Source organism: Vanacampus margaritifer, chromosome 1 (assembly GCF_051991255.1).
Source record: "Vanacampus margaritifer isolate UIUO_Vmar chromosome 1, RoL_Vmar_1.0, whole genome shotgun sequence".
NCBI lineage: Eukaryota > Metazoa > Chordata > Actinopteri > Syngnathiformes > Syngnathidae > Vanacampus > Vanacampus margaritifer.
In genome coordinates, this window is record NC_135432.1 from 2,208,586 (window position 1) to 2,236,197 (window position 27,612).

At 40.4% G+C, this 27,612-nt stretch overlaps 2 protein-coding genes across 2 annotated transcripts; both read left to right on the top strand.

Moving 5' to 3' along the window:
* Positions 1-782: 782 nt before the first annotated feature.
* On the top strand, positions 783-15,894 carry nhej1 (nonhomologous end-joining factor 1). Its single transcript, XM_077555278.1, has 9 exons — positions 783-1,106; positions 1,201-1,249; positions 1,555-1,749; positions 2,694-2,915; positions 2,979-3,117; positions 7,465-7,523; positions 12,974-13,136; positions 14,004-14,110; positions 14,507-15,894. The coding sequence occupies exons 3-9, from the start codon at positions 1,564-1,566 to the stop codon at positions 14,579-14,581; spliced, it is 951 nt and encodes a 316-aa protein (XP_077411404.1). The 5' UTR covers positions 783-1,106; positions 1,201-1,249; positions 1,555-1,563; the 3' UTR covers positions 14,582-15,894.
* A 2,100-nt stretch (positions 15,895-17,994) lies between these two features.
* Positions 17,995-27,583, top strand: LOC144056800 (indian hedgehog B protein-like). Its single transcript, XM_077573875.1, has 3 exons — positions 17,995-18,294; positions 24,591-24,852; positions 26,336-27,583. Exons 1-3 carry the CDS (start codon positions 17,995-17,997, stop codon positions 26,995-26,997), a joined length of 1,224 nt encoding a protein of 407 aa, XP_077430001.1. The 3' UTR covers positions 26,998-27,583.
* Positions 27,584-27,612: the final 29 nt, after the last annotated feature.

A 27,612-nucleotide genomic window follows, 5' to 3' on the forward strand; every position in this document is an offset into this window, starting at 1 on the left:
ATCTTTCAAACTAGACATTGCTCTGTGAATCAGCTAGTTGAACCAAAGAAAATCCTTAGTACAGTATATACAGTATCAAACAAGTTTTTTTCCGAATGTAGTTTACTTTACTTTATATTACAATGTGCAAAACTAAGAGTAGTCATACTACCAGGCAATTACCAAAAAGAAGTACACAAAGTTTGTATTCAACTCACTCTGCTCCTTTAGGTTCCCTTGACAAAATTTAGAATGTGGATTATTTTTTCTTTCTTTCTTTATTTTTTATTTTTAATAATGCAATATTGGGATCATTGGTCATAAGGTCACATACAAAAATAAGTGAAACACTGTTCCTATTGATATATTTATTTATATTAATATTACTACTAATAATACTAATAATAATAATAAACTTTATTTGTATAGCATCTTTAAAAACAAGTGATTACAAGGTGCTTTGACAACCCAATGAATAAAAAATCTTGATAATAAAATGCAAACAAAATATACACATCCTTAGGTACATACATACGAACATAAATAATAAGTAGGGAAACCCAAATATGGCAACTCAAGGGTAACCTGAGGCAATACAGGAATCCCACGACCCAACTAAGAAAGACTTTAATTAAATCTAACCAAACCAATAATGAGGTCAAGGTGCATTTCTAGTTATTTACCTTTAAATGAGCAAACTAATTGTGTATCTTTTTATTTGAACATTTAAAAATAATTTAGTGCGCGGTTTGAATTAAGGCGGAACTATTAACTAATGTCTTGTTTCACGTCGGTGTTATACACTAGCGGACCACAATGAAAAGCAGCTGCGGCTGCAGTTGTTAAGGAAAAACGGGTTAACTGTTTTTAGTTTTCTTTTTTATGTTTTTTTTGTTACAAGCTGCTGTAGCCAATACTAACTGAGCTACTTTTATGATTATAATAGGAAAATGCCGCACCGGTAGAAACAAGTAGCATTACCAGCAACTAGCAATCTGTGTCATGTCATTTTAAAGTTTTTTAAATTTCCTTTTCTTTTCCTTCTTATTTTTTTAAAATGGCAAAAGCGTTGGAGTTGTGTTTTGTGTGAAATGACATTATAGTGTTTCCTGCCTCTACCCGGAACTGTGAGTATGCTTGTTATTTATTTCAAACTAGAACGAGGCCAGCATGATTTGTGAGTAATTGTAACAAATGAGATGGGCGATGTCTTATTTGCAGAAGCTGACCCCTCGCCACCACCACAAAGCAGGCACGACTCTTACGCAAGGTTAGTAAGTATAATAGAAATGTTGATTAAATCATCTGCACTGTGATTTGGGGTGTGCGTGCATACGAGCTGAGTCACAGTTGCGGTCATGGGGAAATAATAACCATTAAAAAAAAACACACACTTTGCTGAAATCAGATTTTTATTGAGTGAGTTGCGTCACAGGTTCACATTTTAATGTCTTGCTGGTAATGGTCTTCATGAGACAGGTTGCCTTTTAGTAAAATTAACTTGATGAAAAACTGTGAGCCATGGCTATTCATTCTTGACCATTTAAAATAATGAAACCTGCCATCTCTGACCAGTGGATCGAGATGGAGGCCACCGGAGAGTCCGGTGATGATCTCTTGCAGCAACCATGGCTTCCTGTTGCCATTGATGGTTGGCACCTGCTCGCCAAAAGCTGCTTTGGGGAGACCAAGTACCATCTCTTGCTTACTGACCTGCACTGCGTGTGGGAGGAGACCATGAACTCAGCAGCCATCCAAATCCGTGCTCAGGTACAGTTTCAGAAAAAAATATTTATCCTCACAGGGCAATTATGGATTATTACATTGAATCCAGTTTTATTTTGAGGGATACACTCCAGACGCAAACGTGAAAATTTGTGATATTGGAAAACCAGATCATTTTTCAAACATTTTTTTACTTCTACATGCTTAAAAAAAACAACAACTCACACACACTTATGAAACGGACATTAGAACACAAAAAAATAAATTGCAAGCATAAAATGTAATGTAATTTTAGTAGTGTTTGTGTACATCAGTGTTCCTCATTTATTTTTTGCTACTAAGGAAGAAGAAAATCTTTTGCACCCCCCAACTCTCCACTTTGACTATAAATAATATCATTTGTCTATAAAATTATTGGAAGTACACACTCTAACAATGAGAGCACCACTGTCACCTACTGTAGAGGATGTGCAATTGCGTTTTATTCTAGTACGGCAAAAAATAAATAAATGTTCCCATAGACATGGGGTGCTATGTGGGAAAAATAAAAGTGAATCAAACATTGTCTGTTCAAACACCAAAATGTTAAACTAAATATGTATTAACAAAAGTCTGCTAGCTTAATGCTAACATATAATATAAAACACCATAGACGGGCTAAAGGAACTAAGCATCGTTAACAATAATTCAAACCCACACAGAGCAGCAAAACATTTAAATGCGATACAATAATAATCTTTTCTCTGCTGTGTGGTTAAAAACGGCTATAAGTGTACTTCAATTGGGGTCCTTCTCTGCCTCTTCTATTATGCTGGATGTCTGCTAGTAAAACTCAGTGTTGCCCGGCACAACGAGGTACACGAAAGGTGCGCAATTTAAAATTTGAACTTAAACCTGAGACAAGGTGAACCACAATGTATGCACACTGTGCTGTAATTGGAACATATTTTTGTCATCCTATAAACGTGTTTGTTTGTTTTTTTTGCCAGGAGCTGAACAAGCGTCTGCAAGCCCCCGTCAAAGCCTTCTTCTCACACCTGTGCGAGGTGGTTCAGCCCTGTCTGTCAGGCAGCAGTCAGCCACCCGAAGGCGAAGCCGGCATCTCTGTGATGCCGCTGGATGGAGGCCACTTGAGCTTGAGGCTGAAGAGCAAGCTAGCAGGGCTGCCTTTCTATTGGGAGTTTCGCTGCACCCCCGCTCCAATCACCGCGGTACCTTTTGGCTTTTTCGTTTCCCGGTCGATTCATCTTGAAAACGAAATCTTTGTCTGCTAGGTATGTTTTCATCTGGTGCAGCCCTTGTTGTCTATGAGCCACGTGCTGTACCAGCAGGTGGAGCAACTGGAAGGCTTGCTGGTCAGCAAGGATGCCGAGATCCTGGACTACAAGGAGAATGGAGCCACACTTAGCAGAGGTACTCACAGCGACCTCATGTGCTACACAAATGTACATTGTTTATTTATTTTTGTCTTTCATTTCTACACTTTGTTCTTGTATTTCGTATTTTGTATAAGGTCAAGCTGAAGCCACCAAATATACCTTACAAGTTTTTTTTTTTTTTTTAAGGGACATTCAGTGATCCTGAGCGCTATCTAGTGGTGAACTAATAATTCATTCATGTTAATAGTATGCAAAAAATATGTTGTATCACATAAACATGTTAAAAAAATAATAATAATATATATATATATATATATATATATATATATATATATATATATATATATATATATATATATATATATATATATATAATCGTAGGTCTAGTAATCACTGATTCTATTAAATGGCTGTAGTCTCACCTTACTAGAGCCGCCATCTTCCTGCTACCGATGTCCAGAGGTAGTGTTGTGCTCGTTACAAAAAAATAGTAACTAGTAGTGGTGCAATGGATCATCATTGATCCGTGGTCAGTTTAGGTCAGGCCCCACGGTTCGGATCACGCCTAATCCGTTGATTGGTTGGGGGGGGGAAAACAAAAACAAAGTGCGCATTCACAGTCGATACCATTTCTGACATGACATGTCAAAAAAGCTGAAACATACTTAACGCAACACGCCAAGCCTAACTTCAAAATAAAGTTGACCAAATACAGTAATACATTGACGGCAATGCAAATAGCCTTAGTACACTTTTGCTTTGAAGTTTGCCCACGTCATGGCATGATGGCTATCTTGACTTCCCTTTTAGACGTTTCTTTGATCAACATTGTAGTTGCGACCAACATCAACACAACGCTATCCCGAACTCATATTCAATCGCTAATTTAGATGCTAAGAAACCGCTAATGAATTACGCCGTCTTTGTATAATACGGCAGAAGTAGTGGACCAAGGCTACTTTATAATTCACTCTCCATGTTTAACTCTTTCACTGCCATGGACGTTAAAAGACGTCAAGTAAAAACCTACGGAGGGCCGCCAATGACGTTAAAAGACGTCATCCAATTTTTTTTTTTTTTGAAACGGGTGGAGGAAAGCCTTGGCCAGCTGTGGTGAAAGTTTCAAGCAGATCTAGTTAGCCTAATGACTATTTTTGGCCCCTAGATAGCAGCAAAGACTCTCTTTTGACAAGATTGGGTAGGCGTCAGTAGAAGACGTGGGGCGGAGCTAGAGGGGACAATGGCTGGGGAAGGGAAGAGAACATGGCGACCGGTTGCAAGCAGCTCATGCTCGAGCAGTTTTTTTCAAAGACGAAAAGCATCGACCAACGCTAAAGAGCACATTGATGACGACGATGATCATCATCGATGATGATGATGATGATGGTGACTCCGAGGTTGGAAGCGTTGACGCGGCAGTAGAAGACGTGAGGCGGAGCTAGATGGCTGAAGAAGCGAACAATGGCGACCGGTTGCAAGCAGCTCACACTTGGTGACTCCGAGGTTGACGCCGAAGTTGGAAGCGCTGACGCGGCGTCTATGACGACGTCATAAAGGTTCACGGGCTAGCAATGCTAACACCGGAAAACGCGGAGCACAACCGAGCACGCTCAGGCGGACGTTCAATCGGACGACGAAGAGTGCCCCGAGTCCAATGCATATTCATCGGAGGAGTGGGCACAGTCTGCTACTTGCTATTCCCCGGAAAAAAAGGCCGTCAAGAAAGTGTAACGTCTGCACGCGAAACGGACAATCGAAGTGAAACGTATCTGTTGTGCAAATCCTGCTCCGTCTGCTTACAGTGTTACAAAAAGAAAAACTATATTTGAAACATCCACATAATTGTAAATAGTACCACAGTTGCACACATTTGTAAATAGTTTGCGAAATTGTTTTGTCAAATTGTTAAACTGTTGAATGGAAATAAACGTATTTTGCAATCTAAAAACACTTTTTCATTGTTGTTGGTGGTGTATTACAGAAGTAAAGCACTATTTAGGTGTTTGTGGCATCATTCATGGACAAAAAGAAGTGTACAATTCACTAGAGTGCATGAAATAACATCGTTTCACAAAAAGCTCTTTTTCTCCGCTTTTTGTTTCAAAACAGAGCATTTCGGTGAAACTAACCATTTTCTATTGTTGATTACTGAAGAACGGAATAAGGTAGAAACAAACTTTTTTTTTCTGATGAAAGATGAGAGTTCAATCTTGTGTTTCCATAGTCCAAACACAACATTTTCTGTGGACCTTGAAAGATCAGTCAAAATGCTTAAATCGGCTGGCACTGGCGACATCCCGTTTCTGAAAACGTCTGGCAGTCAAAGAGTTAAAGGAAGGGAATGTGCCTTAAATTGCACGTTGAGGTCTTTTCATTATTAAAAAAAAAAGATAAATAGAAGTTTGTTTATAAAACAGTTTTGCCAATTAAAAAAAGAAAAACTTTCAACTCAAAATGTCAAACATACTGTAGCTTTTTAGATGATAGGAATACAACTTTAAGCCATTAATACCTTATTTTACACATAAACCATGTACAAATAAGAATGTTTCTGCCTCATATTGCACTTAAAAGTTGTGTTCCTAAATCCTACACGGCTATATTAGACATTCTGAATAGATTTTTTTTCTTTAATGTAAAAAGCGTTTTACAAAATAAATTAAGACAAATTACTATTTATTTATTTACGATCCGATCCGTGTCACAAATCCGTGATCCAATCCGAACCGTGACTTTTGTGATCCATTGCACCACTAATAACTAGTTACAGTTACTAGTTACTTCATTTTAAAAGTAACTCAATTACTCTGATAGTTACTAAAACAAAAAAGTAGTTACTATTAAATGTAACCTCTTTAGTTTCTTTAAAAAAAAGAACATACATTGTTTCTTTATGCTCAACTAAAGTAAATTAATGGTCGTATTTCCACGTTGAAGAACTTGTCTTGCGCTGCTCGCCTTGACTCTGCATGACTGCTGAATCTGATACCCGCCCACAATGCGTCCTCTTCGTTAGTACGGCAAGCGGCAATCCATTTTAAACAGTAAATAGTACAGTACACTGCAGCCATTAATTCATTATTTGATTCTGAACCGCTTAGCCTCACTAGTGTCGCAGAATTAAATTATTAATTTAAATCATTTATCAAGTAACTAACACACCATATTCTAACTGTAGCTGAATTACTGTATTTAAAAAAGTAATGCCTTAAAGTATTAGTTATTGTAAAAAAGTAACTAAGTTACAGTAATGCGTTGCTAGTAACTAGTTACTGCCCAACACTGCCCAAAGGACAACTTCTTGAATGTAGTTATTGCATGGAGTGTCGGAGCCAATTGGTCGACCGCAGCTTACACAGCTGCGGCCTGCAGGTGCTCGTCACTAACTCACGTGATTCAGGCCCCTTCGTATGTCACTTTCTGCTTTGCTCTCGCAAGCTTTTACTAGCTTTTTTTTTTTTTTTTGCTAGCTCCTCCCACTAGCTAGCCACACGTTAGCCACTCCAGCCTATGTCTCAGACTAACTCCCGCTAACCGCTCTTGTTAGCAGCTCCGGCTAATTCCCGCTTGCTCGCTCTTCAGGCGTCGCTCGCCGGAGGACGGCTACCAAGTCGCCGTCGCTCGCCGAGATGCTCGTTTGCTCACACAAAATAAGAATTGGCGGTAGGCTTGCGAAATGTGGTTTCTCTGAGCCACCGTAGTGTTTGTGCTGACATTGGTTAGCATGTCAGCTCTTTAGCGTGCTATCCATTTTAGCGTCAAAAGAGCACATCTGTGCTAATATTCCAAGAAACAGAAAATTTATTTTCTAGTCTCTCAATGATCATATCAGCCACCTCATCTATTTTTTTAATCAGGTTACCTGTTGAAATGTAAATTACGACGGACCACCATTCCTTGTCACGTCCGAACAATTTAGCTCACGTAGCTCATTTCCTTTTCAACTGGCACTATAGATTCTAACTACAACAGTAGAACAAAACCCTAAAATTATCATCCTCTTTTTGTTACATAACACAGAAGGGTTTGTTTACTAGTGGTAACATCAGTGAACGTTTTCACTTTTGACACCCGGAAGTATATCGCTGGTGGTTAACTGAAATTTTGCACGTCCAAAATTGTCACTTTTCTTGAGGCGTGGTTATCTAACCATTTAAGAGTGCATCATCAAAGCGAGCAAGGCAAGTTCAACACTTTCCATTGGTGAATCATCCATCAAAAAAAATGACACCCGCACGTGTGGACTGACACTAGATTTTTGAAAAATAAGAAATTGACCAAATTGTGACTTAGGAGGTTTCGGCCCAGCGCCAGCAATTCGTGATGTCATGGTAAAGTGTCCTGTCAGTTTTTAACGCTGAATGTTTCTTGTTATGTGCAGCGCGCCTGCAGACTGACATTTTTGAGCGACATGGCTACAAAAGCAGCTTCCTGGCAAAGGTGAGAGGTCAACACGCGTCACAGTGCTGCCATGTTTCATCTTTTTCTCACTGTCCTCACAAAGCTCAGAAGAGAACCTTGCGGTGTCTCTTTGCCTCCAATCTATAGCAGCTGTGTGTTTACTGTATTGAGGTGTGGAATTTCTTGCCTGTGCCTTTTATTGACCCCTGACTCCTCTTGCATGCGTGCGTTTGTGTGAGCGAGTGATTCAACGTTTCATATCGACTTGAGGAATGTCCAAAATGTGTCAGCCTGGCATTTTTTATTTTTTTTTAATGACAAGTTTATTTCAAGTCACTATTATGGTCACTCTACAACCTCAGCAATGACACATTTTTAAAAATTGTTTTTTTTTTTTTTAAGGGGGGAAAACATCAGGATCCGTTGCAATAAGAGGCGTTCGTTAGCGATGAAAACATTGGTCGCGTTTGGACAAACTGAAAACAAGTGCAATAATGGAAAGTTACATCTGGCGGTAGACAAATGCGTGTGGGGCTACGCTTGCTATTTTTCCTTCTTGGCTGCTCACAACTCTCAGTGGGTAAACACCACAGAAGAAGGCACAGACAAAGATTTGGCCTTTGGACTCTGGTGGCAAATTCCACCGGGCAGTGACAAGGCCGCCTTCAGAGCCAACTGAAATCTGAAGGTTGTTAGAAAATTCAAGAGAGAACCACACACCAGATTTAGCTGCGTGTGTGCGTGTGAGTGTGTGCAGGTATGGCTGAAGGAGTTTGGTGTTTGTGTGCAATATTTATCGAGGCCAACTCTGTATACACCCTTTTTGTTTCTTCACTTCCACGTAGGGCTGCTCGATTATGAAGAAAATATTAATCATGATTAATTTGGTCATAATTGAAATCACGATTAGGACAATCATTTGTTTTTTGGTAAAAAAAAAACAAGAAAAATGTTTAAAGGGACTCTAAGCCATTTTCAGCCGTGAAAAGTAAATATTCTCCAGAACGAACTTGATAACTTCATTGTTTTTCATGTAGAATTAATTACCTTTAAATTAAAAGGTAATTTTTCCACTTTCTGTCAACTGAAGATGACATCCCCTGTGCTGAGGAAGTAGGTAACGACCAATCTTGGCTCACCTGTTTTCTGGGTTTGGTCAGCAAACTGAGCCATGATTGGTCGTTACCTACTTCCTCAACACAGGTGATGTCATCTTCAGTCGATGGTAAATATAATTTTTTTTCTCAAAGATATTAATTGCACATAAAAAGTAATGAAGTTATCACATTAATTATAGACAAAATATGAACTCTTTACTGCTGGAAATGGCTCAATGATCCTTTTAAAGATGTAAAAAAAAAAATATGAAGACAAATCAATTTCTTTTAAACAAGTTCCTTTTGGACCAAAAAAGATTTATTAAATAAGTCATTTTAAAATAAAAAAGGTGCAAATATATAAGTTTAAACAACTCAAAATTAGTATTAATAATCTTTTATTTTTGTTTACGATTATGCTGATTTTGTAATTGTGGAGTGTAATAATTGAAATATTATTTGAATTTCAATTATTTGCACAGCATCTGACGCAAGTGTGAACGAGTCTGTGATCATTAGTAAATCGTCTTTGACTCACCTTTGCCTGATCGTAACTGAGTTTTTATTCTGGATGTGTTTACTGACTGCATCCAAATTCTTTCTTTGTGTGTTTGTGTCCTTTCCCACCACATTTCCATCTCTCTGCTGACAGTGGCGGGAGTCGGAAGCGTGCGGTCTTCTTCTCAAGCTGCATCAGGTCAACATGGACTTGCTTAGAATTAGCCCGCCCTCCCCGCTTGTCCACATCAGCTTCCTTGAGGGACCAATTGTGATTGGAAGTCACCTCCTTATTTCTTAAACGTGTGTAAATCAGGACAGGAAACTTGATGTTTACGTTGACGTTTCCTAAGCACGCTCTCAAAACTTCCGGTGAAATCAAAGGTTTGTTTTGAATAACTTTAGCCGTTTCCCAAAGCAGGGGCAGCAACATTTTAAAGGATGATGACATCCTCGCATGTTGGAAGGCTTTCCCAATTTGAAATCTCCTTCAAATGCAGCCCACAAAATTCTTTGTGGGCCTCTTTTTCCTGTTTTCGAATGAAATACTTCTGCTATTCTTGGTGGCTTCCCATATGCCAAGATTCGTTGCACGCCACTGCACAGAAAGCTGAAAATAATTTGAATATGGCAGCACAATGGGTTGGGGTTTTCCTCATTTGTACCTATCAGCAGATTTATTGAACTTAATTGGAACCTAAAACGCTTTGTTCAAGGTGAGGGCAAGCACATTTGTATAGCACAATTCAAACACAGGGAAATTCTTAGTGCTTTTAAGAAAAACTGTAACGTTGTTAGAGGAAAGTTGTGTCTCATGTCAACAGGAATACTGTTTGACTGCATGGAACTGAAACACAGCGTTGCCGTATTTAGTTCTGGCCACCAGACAAGACCTGTCTCAGACTCTGAGATTGTCTGGGTTCATGTGGGCCCAACATGTAAGAGATGTGCTTTAGTGTTAGCAGTTAGGTCGTGGAGAGGCTCATACAAAGGTATGAAAGAATATTCTTTGAGTGACAGGAAGACAGATACCTGAGCACCGGTTGTACTTTCTGATTCTAGTCAGGACCCAAGCAGCAGAATTCTGGATGTACAGTACTGCACTTGTCTTTCTGAGAGTCCAGATAGAAGGTTGTTACGGTAGTCATCTGCTGTAGAGAAAAAGGCATGGATGAGTCCGTTGAAGTCTGGCTTAGACGCTAAACTTTTGATTCCTTGTCTGAGTAAAGTTGTAGAAAGTTGGAAGCCTGTGACGGAGAAAGACCAAAGGCCCATTTTCACCTGCTGTCAGCGACATATTAATCTGAGTGTCACCTGCATAAGGCCGAAGGGTAGCATGTAAGCATTGAATGAATAAAAAGGGTCCCGGGATGGACCCGTGTGGGATCCCACAAGTCTGACCAACAGTTTGCCATTTGAGCAGCTACCTGTCCTCAAAATATGGCATGTACCATTTTAAAAGAAGCCTACCCACTCCTCTAACCTGTGCAACAAGAACACAAGATCAACTGCGTCAAACGCAGCACTCTGACCCTACTGGCACTTTAACAGCATCCCGAACAGTTTTGCACCACATTTCAGTTCCACGTAAAATAAATATTTTAATGGATCAGATCATGTCCAGTGTAATCTGTGGTTTTGTTTTGGTCGCCCTAAAGCAAGGAATTGTGCACTTTTAGGCAATTCTTGGATATTCTGCCTTGACCTTAATCCAGAACAAACACAACGGGGGGGGGGGGGGGGGGGGGGGGGTTGTCTGAAACACACTTTTAAGACCACCACTGTCATTTGCAGTTTCCAGCAAGTCTTCTTCATTTCTTTCATCATCTGGTACCACTCCGGTTGGGGATGTTTGTCGTGCTAACATGTAGCAGTAAGGGTCGTACAATGTAATGCTACTAAACTGATGCCCCCCCCCCCCCCCCCCCCATTTAGACAATGACATGGTAGACCGTTGGTTGGATCCCTACTTTTCTTTTTCTTTTTTTTACCGCAGACCTGGATGTACCTTTTTAAAGTATTTAGTTTTTGTTGATTCTCCACTGCGTCATCTTGAGTTCCTGAGGTTCGGACTATTGCGCTCTGGTTGCCCCTGGCCAAACTGTTGGCCTTTGCTTAAGCCCTTGAAATCACAACATTATGCTGGCAACCAGTTCAGGGTGTACCCTGCCTACTGCCCGAAGCCAGCTGGGATAGGCTCCAGCACCCCCGCGACCCTTGTGAGGAAAAGCGGTCAAGAAAATGGATGGATGGATGGATGTTGAGCTTTTCATAATGTTTGTACGCATGTTTGATGCATGTGTGACATCATGGTGAAAAGCTTTATACATACTTTTTTTTTTTTTTTTTTTCAAGGTAACACTTTCAACTTCCTGTGCGTCATTAATCCGTCTCCGATAGTACCAATGTAGTGCTCAGTCTACAAAATGTTGACACGATGTCTGTTGATTTTCGTTTTTGTCAAATTAGATCGTCAATTCAGGGATAGATGACTTTTTGATTCAGGGCAGGAAGTTGAGGTCACATGTTGTGGAAAAAGCAAACATGTGGTCGTCAACAGAGACGAGACAAAGTGAGTGAGTGTGAGACTCGCTGGCACCAGCAAAGCCACCACTGCCCCCCGCAGCCCCCCTTAAGAAAACAACAGCTTCTAAAATCAGAGCTGCTAACTTGCTAATAATAGCCAAACGTCAACAGGCTCGAGCCTTCCTCACCTCACCTTCCTCACCACAGGAGGCAGGATTTAGGGGCGTGGCTAGCAGGTGAGCACTTCTTCTACACTTCCGTCATCCTCTCAGGACTTTGTCCTATTACCAGAAGAGAAAAGAGGGGAGATCCACTCTCTGGTTGATGAAAATGTGGAAAGATGATTGACCTTTTTATTCCTGTGTCTTTGCTTCCCTGGACCCGATTCTTACCAAAATGCTACTGAAGCAAACCATTCATTGAAAGCCAACATTACAAGTTAGCTTTAATTGAAGCTAGCTCAACTAACTAGTGTTTTTTGTTTTTTTTTAATCAATTGCAAGCGTCAGACGAAATGAAGCTCAATGTCTTAACTGGTCCCAAAAGGTGCTGGAGGACAGTTCAGCTAATGAGGAGGGAGGAGGCACTATGAATAAAATACAGTATAAGGTTGGCTTTCTGCTTAGACGTCGTCCCCCCCACTTAACACATTGGTTCCTCTGTGCCCAAAGCAGAACTAAGAACCCCCCCCCCCCCCCCCACACTGCCGCCTCCATGAATTTAAACAAACAAATCACAAAAATAAATCAATGCAAAACCTCGAAGCCTGACCAGAGTGTGCCGAGGAGCCCCTCGACGCTGAAAGCGAGCAGAAGACCACCAATTTCTGATGGTCAATATTTGAGGAGCTAATTTGGAGCGCTTGTGCTTCCCATCGGGGGGAAAGAAGGATTTAGAGACTGCAGTGTCTTTTAATGGGGCGCAACTTCTGCTTGAAGTCTGGCCGCACATACTGAACCCTTGATGAGTATGCTCATTACGTATTATCATCGGATTTCCCGACCTATTAGTGACCCGAGTCACATATTTTGCATTACATCTCACAGCACCATAAGAAATGAAACAAAAAGTACTGTATATATCAATAATGTTTAGTTAAGCACCAAGCTTTTATTTTGTTGAATGAATGACAAAAGGAGGATACGCAGTCATTGGACCTTCTGCCATCTGGTGGAAGAGCATTTAATTGTTCTTCCTGTCACTATATGTCACTGGCATAGATAGATATGTGATCAAAGATGCATTGTTTGTTGTAAATAAATAATTTTCAGAACAATTGAATGAAATAAGACAACTTGTTTGCTCTCTCGCGGCACACTTGTTGAGATTCTCTACATTGACACATCACTCTTGGTCTTTCCTCATCAGACTCTTTCCGTGGTTTGTTCTGACCGTCACGGCGTGCGGAACTTCGGAGGTGACCTCCAGGAGCTTTACACTGCCATCGTTGCACACGGAAACATGCGCAAGCGCAAATTGTCTGAGCAGGACCAGTTGGTTGCCGCAAGTCCTGACCTCACGACCTCCTCAGGTTTGGCCCCAAGTTTTTCAATTTGAGTTATCAGAAAGTTGCTGAAAAACTTTTTGGGCGCTGTGCTGGCCATTTCGCCACCTCACTTCCATTTTACAGCCTTTTTAGCTTTGTTAATGCAAAGTAGCGCTGGGCGACGTGGCCAAAAAATAAAATCAATTTTTTTTTTTTTACAGTCATTGAGGAGGATTGCGATTTTGATCGATTTTAACCTAATAAACCCAACAAACATTTATTTAAAGGTTTCATTAATCCTCAAATAATTCCTGTGCAAAATGTTCAGACAACAATAATATATACTGATTTTTAATCAGTTTTAATAGAACTTAACATTCATAGTTTGTGCTATGATGGTCTAATGCAAAGAGAATGCAACTTCCCAAAAGTGTGGATTTGTGTGTAATTCTTGTTCTTTCCAAAGTCAACTCTTTAAAATATGTCAGGTGTTTACATCAAAATTGACCTTTTGGCTCTATTGTCGACTTTTGTGGCCAATTGAATTACTTTAAAATGACATATTTTAATTTCTTTCATTTGCTCTAACAAATTATACAATTTGTGTTAAATGGGTTTCATTCTAGACTCCACACTTTAACATTTTAGTTTATTTATTTATTTATTTTTAAAGGCAGATTACCACCATTCATAGTTTTCAAAAGAGATATCTGATTTAAAAAGTGGAAGCTCCACCTACTGGCTGTAGAAAAACTGCAATTTGCAATTGTGACAATGTATAAAAATATCATTTTTGAAGTGTCATCAGTAAAAGCAAAAATAATAAGTGTCTGCAAACTGAAAGGTTTGTAAAATACAGCAAGACTTGTGGGTTTAAAAATGTTGTTGTGTTTGGGGTTCTACGTCGTTCAGGCACCGGAACAGATGCTCAGGGAGGAGAAGCCGACAGCGAGCAGAACCAGACCGGTCCGGTGGCAGAAGCAGGAGACCACGTAGTCCGCACGGCCGCGACACAGCAGGTATGGCAGTCATCACATCCAATTAGTTTTTAAATGACTGCTCAGTTGAATTTGTGTCAATAAACATTTGAAAAATCTATAAAATAATTATTCACATATTTTATTAAATAATTGTTTCAATGATACACTTTTTTTAGTAGATAGTCCATGTCTATCTGTTGGCTTTAAAAATCCAAAATGGCCCCTAAGCAAAAAAAAAGTTTACCCCACCTACTTTCGAACGCCATCAATGTGTGTGGTGGGAAATGTTTGTGTTTGTTTTCATGTTTGTTTGTTTTTAGACCCGTGGAGGTGTCTTAAATTGGCCTGCTTGGTTCAGTGTACATTCCAGTCTTTGAATGTGCTAAACAAAGGAAGTTTGTGTTGAATTTTGATGAGCAAATGTTCCACATGCAGCTCGTCACCTGCGGCCGCGCTGAGCGGGCTCCTTCCAAAGCAAAGAAGAAGAAAGTGGTGGGCTTGTTCCGATGAGCGTCAGCAGTAGGAAACGCCGCCTTAAATGGACATTTTCCACAAGTTGCTTTTAAATAGATTTTAATTTTTTAAGACTCAATGGTAATAAATTATTTGAGTGATTTTATCATGGGAGGTGGGTCCATTTACCTGAGAATTTGTATTTAAAATAAATGACTTTTTTTTAATGTAATCAAATAAGATGTGAGATAAATCATTTATTTGCTGAATCAGCCGCAGAAAATGCTTGCTAAGCAACGTAACCTTCAGGCCTTGTTGTATTTTACAACCCGCATGCTTAGTATGTCATTTTGAAAGAATTTTAAACTTGTGTAACTAAGAATATTACTTAAAATATCACCCTTGTCCAAACATGGTAGAAAAGATAAAATACAAAAATTAAAATTAAAACTATTATGTTAGAATGAACCCCATTTTGCCCAAAAATTGCATGATTCAAAGAATTCCATCTTTATTTATACAGCACCTTTCATACATTAAAATACAATTGAAAGTGCCAAACAATTAAAACATCTATAATACAGTAAAAAGAAAAAAACACCCATGCCCCCCACACACATACAAACAATCCCCCCACCTCCAAAACAAAAAAAAAAACATGGTGGGGCACATTGAAACATTGTGAGGAAAGGAATACAGGATACACTGGAGCTAAAAACTAAAAGACAATAAAATAAAAGTTAACGCTTGAAGAAAATAGAATAAAAAGCAAACAGCATTAAAAGACAATATAATGGAAATAATTGAAAATGATTGAGTTTGAATGGGTTTCAATTCCACAATCGAGCTAGAAGGTCCAATTTGATCTAAAAATAGATTTTGTTGATTTATTTAAAAAAACTGAAATTGGAAATGACAAAATCTGACAAAAATCCTCACTTTCCCCACCCTTGGATCTTAAAAGTTATGCAACTTGTTAAAAAAAGTAAAAAAATAAAAATCCAAACGGCTCGGCTCTTCTTTGTGTTATCTGCTTCGGCTGACAGAAAGAGCTGAAGACAGTCAGTGTTGATCAAGATGTTGCAGCATGAGGAATTCAATTGAACGTTCAAGTGTTTGCTTGTTGGCTGCACTCACTTCGCTGCGTGTGGGACAGCATGCAGGATTCGGTCACAAATGGAAGAAGTACTGTCAGGATCACAATTATCTTTATTGGCCAAGAATAAACAAAACGAAATTGTCACAATTGGTCCTCAAACTCAAGACCTGAGGGGCAAATGCGGTCTGACATATATATATATATATTTTTTTTTTATTTTTATTTTTTTTTGTGGCCCACTAAAGTAAATAAAGTGTGTGTCCTTAGTGCATCTTGTTAAATTGTTTTATTGTTTCCGCCCAAATTTTTTGACCTTTTTCAGATCTAATCAGTACTTTTTCTTTTTTTTCTTTTTTTTTTTTTTTTCATTTTAGGCCAAATAAATAACAACAAAAATGTGTCTGGAGCCACAAAACATTTGAACATTGTGATGAAGGAAGTGGTGTGTTTGTGTTAGCGCTTTGGCCCTCAGTACATTGGACTAATTAGAGCTGCACCAAAACAGAAAAATATGCAACATCCAATACTTTGAAATAGATTTTTGTCTACCTTTCGTCTTCCGTTTTTGGATTTTTAATTTTTTGGGTAATTTTGTATACTTCTTTTTTCATACATTTTTAGACTTTTCTGACTCTATTAATGTCCAAAAAAGGAGAGAGACCATTACCATAATAATCACTTTTTTGCAATCATTTTTTGACATTTTATGATCATTTTTTTAGATTTCTTCTTTTTGTTTTTGAACATTTTATAGTTATTTTTTTTAAACGTTTTCTATTCTGCCTTTTTTTAAATTCAATTCTCTTGACTTTTTTTGGTGGCAATTTCATGGACATTTTATGGTAATTTTCTGCTCTTTCTCTTCCTTTTTTGAATATTTTATGGTAAAATTTTAGACATTTTTACGTCATTTTGAAAAAAAAATTCTTCTACCTTTTATTTCTTTCTTTTTTTACATAAAAATGTGGACTCTGACAATTTTTTTAAACATTTAATTCCATAATCATTTTTTAATCAAAATCAATAATTTATATAAAGGATCTTTGTGCAGTTTGTCACTTTTTTACTAACGAGTGCCACCTCTGGCAAAAGCTATGTGAAATGGTTTGTAATGGCATGTCAATCATTGGCGTTTGTATGGGGAATTTGCCCCCTTCTTGTGGATTCATTCACCCTCTGTCAAAGAGATGCTGGCTGTGGGCTTGAGTCATCCAAAAATGTTTTACAATAATATGTTTTATGGGCCCCCACTGGTTTAAATGGCAAATTCCACCTGTTTTTATCCTCGTCAGCGGGCGACCATTTTGTCATAAATGAAAATGACATCACAGTGCTTAATGCTGCAAACCCAAGACAAAAAAACGTGAATGGCAAAACATAATTTACACGATTATAAATATATTGGTTTAATATAACATGAATACTTTAGGTATAACTCAACGTGATTTTGACAATTTATCTGAATCAGCCATCTTTGTCGTTTACATTCACTTGGAGATGCCAAGCGGGATGTGTCCGACTTCCCACTTTCCTCGAATGCAGCATAAGGGCTCATCTTTTGACCACACCCATAAAGCAGGTGAGCGTTGATGGTTGTAACTGTTAGACGTACACTGTGGTGTCATTTTCACTCAGGTTTCAAAATGGCCGCCCCCTGAGATAAAAGCGGGTCGATTTTTACAGCTTAATTCATACTTCACAAATGCAATATTAATCATAATGCTGTATATAGACTATAGTGGATGCACATAAATCATATTATTGTGAATACGTTTATTGACTTGACTAAGGAATGATGCGGGATGCAAGTTGCACGTGAAGAGGAAAAAGTCCAAAGTTCATGTGAGGAGTGACGCCGTTCCTCACCTGCAGCCCACTGACAACCTCTCGGATGTCCGCCGGTGCCCCCGGTGGGAGGAGAAGGATGGTGGGAGGGCACCTTGTATCCGGACGTCCGCGCAACAGCCACAAGGAAACGTTGAGCTGCGGGGACACCCTTTGACCGCCGCGCGCCTCCGTGTCTCACAGAGAGACAGCTTTGAAGGCGCCTGCCAAGACAAACTCACCTCGCCTATTTATGACCCTGCCTCCAAGTGCCCTCGGGACACTCGATTGTCGGCAGCGCGCTGGCTGCAGGTTCCCTCTTGGCATCTCGTCTGTGGCGCGCACCTTTTTTACGCGCGTGCAATGGCAACTACAGGGGACTCAGGGGGGCACCCTGCTTTCTTACCAGCGCTCTGAAGATCCGAGTCCTAGCGTCCGGCTTCAGCATTTGACCCTCTTGACCACCTGCTTGGGGGGTGGGGGTGGCTTTGGCGGCGGCGGCGGCGGTGGCGGTGGGGGGAGGACGACGACATCAGCCCGGGCTGGAATGCTGCTCCCGAGGCTGCTAACGTGTCTCGCCGGGTGCGCCGTGCTCCTGACGCCGGGCTGCGGGGGCTGCGGCCCGGGGCGAGGCTACGGCAAGAGGCGCTCGCCGCGGAAGTTGGCACCGCTCGCCTACAAGCAGTTCAGCCCCAACGTGGCCGAGAAGACGTTAGGGGCCAGCGGGAGATACGAAGGGAAAATAACGCGGAACTCGGAGCGCTTCCGAGAGCTGACCCCCAACTACAACCCCGACATCATCTTCAAGGATGAGGAGAACACAGGTGCAGATCGCATGATGACGCAGGTGAGAGTGACACACGGCCCAAATAGCATGCTCGGAACCTTCCTGGTGCACTTTGACCAGTCTGGAGACTCGTGGATGCGCTTATCTTTTTGTCCCCACATTCCTTGTTGACTCAAGGCCGAGACTGCGTCTTGTTGTGTCTTTGCTGCCTTAACAGTGCGCGCGGTCGCTGAAACTGAAATTGCTTCATCACATCACCAAGCAGAGATAGTCGTGCATGGAAAGGAAAATAAATATGCTCCATGCAGATGAGTGTGTTTACATCGCGTTTCTGTCGCGTAAAAGACGCACATGCGTCGTAATTTGATTTTTATTTATTTTTATTTTTAATGACGTTTCTTTCTCCAACCAACACGCGTGTTCACGCTGCACAAAATGTTTATTGACGTATTCCCCAAAAATGTTTCTTCTCAAAAGCTTGAACTTCCATCTTAGCCGCTATTGTATTTTATAGCGCGCTCGCGTATTTTATGAGCTCCAGCGCTCAGCACACAGTCCGACTGTTTGTCTTTGACTGTTCCGTGTTACTTTTAGCTTGTTTTCTCAGCGCGCGAGGACCGAAATAGCGAGCGCACTTGGCTTCTTTGAAAGCCGTAATGAAAGTGAATTTTTCACCTCTTGGCTTTTTTTATTCGCGTTTTTTTTTCTCTCCCCCTTGCACATACAGAAGCTCCTGTTCCAGCAGGACACTTAATCACTTTTGTGGCGACACAAACGTGTAAGTTGACTGCGGTTAGATTCATGTTATCACCGCAGAGGAGAAACTGTCAACACACTTGACTTTCGTGAGCGGGTCATCGTTGACGCGTCGGTCAGAGGCAGAAGGTGCGCAAAGGTTCGGATTGTCAGCCTGCGGCGCGTGCGATGTTTGTGCAGCCAAACCGCTGTGCATGTGTGCTAAATGGAGCGTCGAATTTATGAAGTCTGACCGCGCAGAGAAAACACCAAGGTTCGAATCCACGAGTCTTGTGAAAAGGCAACTGTGGCCACCGGCGCGGGCTATTCTTATCGCAGCCGCCATGTTACGTTGGCTTTGAACCCACTTTTCACACTTCACAGACTTGAAGGGCCGCTAACCTAAACCATAACGCCCGCTACCAAATAGTTTTTGTCAACATGTAGAAAGACAAAATCTGTTCTATTTGGCATTCAAGAATTTGCCTCCATGCGATTATTTGTTTCTTTTTAACGTTTCTTCCATTAAGACACTGAAATTGCCGGTGAGTTGAGGAGCTTCATAATTCAATTACAGTCGTCCTTGTGGGTCACATTTTTGGGGTCTCGCTGTATCCCAGATTTAGGGGAGACCTAAATCACTTTTCTTGGAATCAATACATTGTATATAAACAAAATGTATACCTGATGAAAGACCAACGTCTTGGTATATATTTTTTGTATTTATATCATTTTCAAATTTCGTGTCAGTACAGTTATAAGCCATCAAATAGATTGAGTGAACATGTGACATGGTGCCCCACCAATGGGTAGGTTGTCACACTATATGGGGTAAGATGTCACATTGGATTTTGCAACAAAAAACGACAAAATTATCCTTGTTCTCCTGGGTTTTTGTTGTTGTTTGTTTTTATAACCAAAGAAGTTGTTTAACATTGATCTAGAAAATTCACCATAGTCATTGAGCAAACTTAAACATAAAATATTATGAAATAGATTAAAGTTAATATTTTTAAAGAATTTCCTCACTCTTCAGACTCATCCTCTGAAGAACAATTCTGGCATACGTAAACAGAGAGAGGTGCATTTTTCATCGGCACATTCCTTGCATATGTGACAGCAAAGCCCAAAATGACTAAGACAAGTTGCCCCAAACTACCATGTTGGCTAATACTTGCTCTAGTTTAGAGTTAGCTTCAAACAGAGCAATGAGTGGCTGCGGCATGACAAGAGTCCACATGATTTGCTGCTAGAATTGGTCTATCTACGACACCTGTTTCAAAATAAATGAAGTTAAATTTTTTGACTTTGGGTTGTGTAAAACAGATAACTGGCCCTCATCTCAGCTCACAATGTGCTATTCTCTTCTCAGACAGTACAGCTGTTTTTTTTTTTAACACGTGCGTGATTTATTGTCAGATTTGTCACCCTGCTGCGAGATTTTATGGCGATCATTTGTTAGTGCACGCTTAAACGCAATTCTGGTGGATAGAGTGAATTTTACATAATAAAAGTGCAATTTGCCAAAATGAGAACTGATTTAAATCACACAGCTGCACATTTACAGTAAAATAAACCTCGTTAGCTTATTATAGCCAACCGTTAGATGACCGAGGATGGACACACCAAAAAAAAACGGTAACAAAATAAACATGCCACAACGAACAGCGAACCAACTCTACATTCTACATCCTTCTATACTCTCATTCGCTGACTCCATGCTACTCAACAGGCGTGACCCCGCCTTTTAAAGCCACATACATTTAAAGTCATAATAATAATAATGAAATACTACCTGAAAGTGGGGTTGGCGACCCCAAGTAGACACCTCCATGGGCCGAAACCTCACAAGTCACAATTTGGCAGATTTAACTCATTCACTTGCAGCCATTTTCACTGAAGCAACCCTCTTTGCTCCCAACTGTTTTACTTGATTTTGACTGATTTTGCAAGGCCCACATAATATTGTATTCTATTGATATTAAAAACATGGAACCTGCCAAAAGAAAGATTAGAGTCTCTTCTTTCATCAGGACAAAAATATTATTTACTTCTATCTGTTTCCATTTTGCAGCAATTAGCATTAGAATATAGCTAAGTTTCATCATTATTCACAAACCTGTTGAAAACTCTGGCAAAAACAGCTTTTTTTTGTAACATGGCCCTGGTTATTCTCTTATACTCTGCTGCCACCTGCTGGCCGTTTTTTGCTTGAAGTGTTCTCTTCAGGTCAGAGGCTGCATCAAAGCCCATACAAAAAATGTATAACTACGTTTTTGGGGCCATGGCAATATTTAAAATAGAACGTGTTTATACGTTTTTGGGAGCAAATGGAAATGGATAGCTTGCTATCTGATGATGCCGTGTTAATGGTTGAACAAACATGCCGTTGTTGGGGTCCCCTGGAAAGTGCCAATTTTGGAGGTGGCAATGGCCTGACACCTGCAATATTTTGTATGGCATGATGCATTAAGTTTTCAAATACTATATATGGTTGCTAGTTCGTGGGTTAGGTGTGGGTCTGGTTCTGGAACCTAATCCTTGCAAAAAAATTTAGGGGCTTCTGTATATTTTATAAAACACTTTAAAAACAGCTTCTGCAGACAAAAGTAGTTTTTTGCGCCATCTAGTGGCATCTGAAGGCAATTACAGTTCTATGTAAACCTTTTTGGCGGCTGTCAGTTTCTTGTTTTTTTTTTTTGCTTCTTCTGATTTACTTATTTCATTTTATTTTATTTTATTTTTTAAGCACAATAGTGGTCCAAGTCCAAACAGCCATTAAATCTGTCAATATTTGATGAGAGATGATCAATAAAATTTGATTGTGGCAATCTTGTAAATGGGAGTTGGCCCAGTGTTGAATGAATGAATGATGAATGAGCAAAAGTGCTGAATGCAGTAATGGCCGCTCCCCCACTTGTCAAAATTGGAACTCAACTTTAATTTCGACCAGTTTTCTGATACTGTATTCCTTCTGTCTATTCATTTATGCACTTAACTTAAAAATTACAATGGAGTTAGTCCTCTCTAGTTACTCATTTGAAGTGGCCGAAATGTAGTTTTTGAATAGGTGCTATTTGAGTGAGGATGGAAAATAAGGAAGTCTATCCAGTGTAAAATAATAAATACAGTAGTACACAATTCAGGCAAGCAACACATGTCGATTGTTAATTGGCTAACACAATTCATTTAATTATGAATAAAGGTTTGTGCAAATAAAAAATATTATCAACATTAAGTGTCCTCCTTTGGGCTCGTAGTAATGCTCCGTTCTCAAAATAAATTAATAAACTGAATTTAAATAAAGTTTTCAAGTGATTGACAGGGGATTCCAGGTGGCATATGGCAAGTTGGGTCAAACCATTGTGTTAAGGGGGAGATTCTGGGTTTTTAGGACACTGACTTTGAATACCCTACTGAATATAAAAATCATTTTACGAACTTATATTGTTCTGACATATGTGTATTTTTAAACTATATTTTAATATCTCACGTGTCCCCTGGTGTGCCTTCGCGTGCCCCCATTTGAGAACCGCTGGTCTAGGCCATTTAATAATCTTTAGGCAGTGTTTACATGGCAACGAGTTATAAGGTCAGCCTGAGTTGACCAAGTTTAACTTGAGCTTTTCCTGCTTTAACAGCTAATTGACTTCCTGTCTGTCAGCCAATGATGTCTCAGGTAAGAGGAAATGGATCTTGTTGCTCTTGGCGTGAACAATCGGGTCAAGGTGTTCGCGGCCAGACGCTACGGTTCAGACGACAACTTTATTAGCAGCGGTCCAAGTGGGGGAAACGGGGAGGGTGCGAGGGGCAGTCAATAGGCCCTCTCACCTTCTGTTTGCTTAACCAGACAGCTCAGGTTCACACACCAGCCACAAAAACGTCAATCATAGAAAAGCACTCGGCAACTTCCTGACTTTATTGGGAGACTTTTTTATTTTTTCCTAGCGTGAGGAACTTTGGACCGGTGAACCGAGTGAACGTCAGCGACGGAGTCTGTGCCAGATGTGATCGGGCTGCCAGATCGTATCGGTGGCCTTCGCGCTCGCCGATGACGTCAGAGCAGCGCTACTTAAACGAAATGCGGTTACTTCGCGTGCTCCGGGTGGCGGAGAGGTTACCGTCACTTGCCTTTGCGCAGGTTGGCGTGAGATCGCTTCCCCTACTGGGTGCTGCACCCCAAACCCCCCCCCCCCCCCCAAATGCCGTCACTCTGGCTGTTCACAAATCACAAAACAGTCTAAATGATAATGCGAACACATTAGCAATCTAAACTGAAAATATTTATCACATCTCGGGTTATTAATTTGAGTGGATAGCTTTTAAATAATTACTATTTGTTTTAGCCTTTGCATTTATGCGCTATTTTGCCTCCATTCTTTTATATTTATTTGTATTTTGGCTCATTTATTATCCATTCTATCTATTTTATTATTTATTTAATATCAAATTATCCTGCTTTTATATTCTTAGGCCTATTTACGTTTTTACAATTTCGCTCCATACATTTTGTTATTTAAAAGACATCTTTAATATTTTCTTTCCAACGTTTGACGTCAACCGGATCATTTCCAGCCAATCCTGTAACGTGACGTCATTGGTCGGCGAACCCGATATGATCACCTCTGGTACCGACAACGGCTGAAATCATTTCCCTAAGCGTTGCATACAGAAAAAAAAAACACTTTGACATTATTCACTTTGAATTTATCAAACGCATTCATGTGCTGTTTTTATTAAATTTAGTCTCAGGTGCTTCTACTTAACCTATCGGTAAAGTGCCTGTAACGAGGTAATGAGTTTGTTTACCTGCTGTTTGAGTAGAATCACCTGTGGCTAAAAAGCCAAGAAAACATTATTTTATTTGTTTAGTTTTAGTCAGCAGAAACTGTCTAACGTTTTAGTCTAGTTTTAGTCAGGACAATCATTTTGCCCCTGTTTATTTTATGTTAGCAGATAATATTGAACATTTCCGTCTAATCTAAAACTACTTCACTTTAAATTTCCTCTCATCTTTTTGATTTAAAACAACTTGACACACAATTCTAGTATATCAATAAGTGGCTATTATGAATGACTCCATGCTACATACAAGCTAGTGAGTTAACTAGCATTAGTTAGCGGTCGGATTAACATTGTTTGAACGTTAGCCCATAGTTGTTGCATTAATGTTACGTTGCACTCGCTAGCTGCAGAATTCAAGGGGGGGGGGGGGGGGTGGGGGGGTCACTGTGTGTTAGTGACAAATGAGCAGAGAAAGATTCTACAAAATCATAATTTTCGTCTTGTCTTTGTTCGCGAACTAAAATGTCCAAAGATTTTAGTTTATTATTAAGTGAGCTAAATCTTCATCTCATCTTTATTAGTTAATGAAAATGCATACTGATATATTCCCAATTATTGTTTATTAATGAGGGTTTTAGTCTAGTCTAGTTTTGATCCGGTGAGAAATGTGTGTTGACGAAAATATTTGTATTTAGTTTTTAAATTATTAACACTACTGCCTACCACGGGCCTTGAAAAACAGGCGGCAAACGGCCCCCGGCCCGTAGTTTGAACACGCCTGTTTTCCAGTATATTTGGCCAAATGGCAAAATCTCAAATGTGTGTTTGTGCCGCAGCGCTGCAAGGACAAGCTGAACTCTTTGGCCATCTCCGTGATGAACCTTTGGCCAGGGGTGAGGCTTCGGGTGACCGAGGGCTGGGACGAGGACGGCCACCACTCGGAGGAGTCGCTTCACTACGAGGGGCGAGCGGTGGACATCACCACCTCGGACCGGGATCGGAACAAGTACGCCATGCTGGCTCGGCTGGCGGTGGAGGCGGGCTTCGATTGGGTCTACTACGAGTCCAAGGCCCACATCCACTGCAGCGTCAAGTCAGGTGAGTTTCGGGATACGAGACCTTGAAAGTCAGACGACACGAGACCAGCTGCTTCCTCTGTCCTGTCCTGTCCCGTCCCGTCCCGTCCTGTCCTGTCTCAGCTCACTAACACCTCCGCATGTTCGTCTTTTGCCTTCCTCCATTTTCTCATCCCGCTATAGCCTCATCATCACGATGATGATGATGATGCTGCCGCAACGTTGCTAAACTAACTGGAGTGTGCGTGCTGAAAGTTTGGCGTGCTTGTGAAAACAGATGCAGACACATCAAGTACACAACAAGACAGTCCGTATACGCTGAGTAGTAACTACCATTCTTCTTTTCTTTCCCTCTTTTCCTCCTTTTTTTCTTTCCTTCACTCCCAGATCGGGTTGCGAGGGTGCAGTCCTTGACCTGATTAGCCTACAAGGGCAACCATTCAAGTTGGTATCATTTTGGGTTCTCTTTTGTTTTCTTTTCTTAAATTGAGACCAGGAAAGAAATCATTCTTGTGACGGAACAAATGCAACACATTTGTTTGAAGAAGACCAGAGTGTCATCCCTGATGTCGCTCTACTACTTTTGTAATTAGTAACACCTCAATTACTTGACAAAAGAGTCTTTTAAGATCAGTCAACGAGGATTAAAGCCTTGTTCAATTTTACTTCCCTTTCAGTTCATTCTTGGTCATTTAAAAAAGTTACTTTTTTCTGTCCACGTAGCCTACAGAAAATGTGGAAGATTAAAAAAAAAGTTTATTTTTCTACTTTTACTGCAGTTTTTAAATTACCATGTCGTTACTATAAAAAAAAAATACATTAATGGTTGTATTTTCTTTTATCGCTAAAAGCACTGCCTTTCACCGCCAGCAGAGGGCGCGTCTATTTTCCAGGGTTCGCAGTATGAATCTCTACTAAAAATCAAAATCCACAAACACGTCTTTTGGATGGCAAAATTATTTAATGAAATTAATCCATTGTACAGGATTTGATCAGAAAAGTAATTTGATTGAAAACATAACAACTAATATTTAAGCATTGAATCGGCAACATGGGTAAGCAAACGTTTGTGCTTAAAATGGACAGATGGGCCAGGTTGTTTGTAGATGGGGCAAAACAAAACACCCCAGATGTTTTTTTTATTTTTTTATAATATAATATATATATATATATATATATATATATATATATATATATATATATATATATATATATATATATATATATATATAACACGTTTGTTTGAGTTGAAAAAAAGAGATATTAATAATTGTTTTACTCGTGTTTATTTTATGTAAAATAGTTTATTTATTTATAATTTATTTATATCTATATTTTATATTTATAATTTATTTATTTATTATTATTATTTAGCCTCTACAATGTACCCATTTACTCAATCAGTGATGATCCAATTGTACAATGTGAACGGTTCCGCTTTTGCTGAAAGAAATGTCAAAGTATAACGTGACTAAAAGCAATATTTGCCTCTTGCCATCTTCCAGACCACTCAGTGGCAGCCAAGTCGGGAGGTTGTTTCCCGGGCGACGCCTTGGTCACTGTTGAAAACGGCCTCCAGAAGTTCATCGCCGACCTTCGCCCCGGTGAGCGAGTCCTGACCTCTTCTGGCGCCGAACTGGTGTACAGCCAAGTCCTGACCTTCCTGGACCGCGACCCAGCGGCACGCAAGCTCTTCTACACCGTGAAGACCAAAAATGGGGCGTGTCTCTCTCTGACCGCCGCCCACTTGCTGTTTGTGTCTCAGGGTAACTGCTCAGAGGGGGCGCCGCCCACCCCCGCCTCCCTTCGGACGGCGTACGCTTGTGACGCCCGGCCGGGCCAGTGCGTGCTGGTGGCCGGCGGTCCGTCGGGAACTCTTTCCCGCATCACGACGGTCACATTGTCTGAGAGGCGGGGGGCTTTCGCTCCTCTGACGGCACAGGGGACTTTAGTGGTGGACGGCGTGGTGGCATCTTGCTATGCGGCAGTGGAACGCCATTCCTTGGCTCACTGGGCCTTCTCGCCACTCAGGCTTATGCACAGCTGGACTGGCAGCAGCGGTTACCGTGGTGATGGTGTCCACTGGTACGCTGACTTTTTACACTGGCTGGGGAGGATGTTGCTGAACTCCGGGCAGCTCCACCCACTGGGCGTGAGCGTAGACTAAAAACTGCAAAAAGAGAACCATGTGATGGATCTTTGGGTCGCTGCTAAGCCTCTTGGGAGGATGACTCGGGCTGCGAAAAGAAGGAGCTCAGATAGATTGATGAAAATGAATGAATTGAAAAAAAAAACACAACATGAGTCGTCAGTGACACAAAAGTGAAATGTACTATGATGTCATCATCAAGAATAAACTCCTACTGAAAAGAAAAGTTGCACATTAACAACACTGAACAAAAATACAAACAACTCGCATTTTTCATGATCTGAATAGAAAGCTTTTTGTTTCTTTTTCTGAGTGAGCTATTTTTAGAACAAGCCCACGGGCTAATTATGTGGTGCTTAGTGGCTAATTAGTGCCCACTGGCACCTTGTTGGTGACCCCTGTTTTAGCATGCATGACCTTTTATTGTTGGCAGCCTAAGGCACACCTGTGTAATAACCATGCTGTCTAATCAGCATTTAGTAAAGCCAGCCATGTGAGGCAAAGGAGAAGTGCTCACGAAGGCAAATTTAAACAGATTTGTTTGACTTCAAAGCAAAAGTGCTGCATTTCAATTTTCTTCAGCATACTGTACTTTTAACTTGTACGTAACAATGACATATATTTGAGGACAGT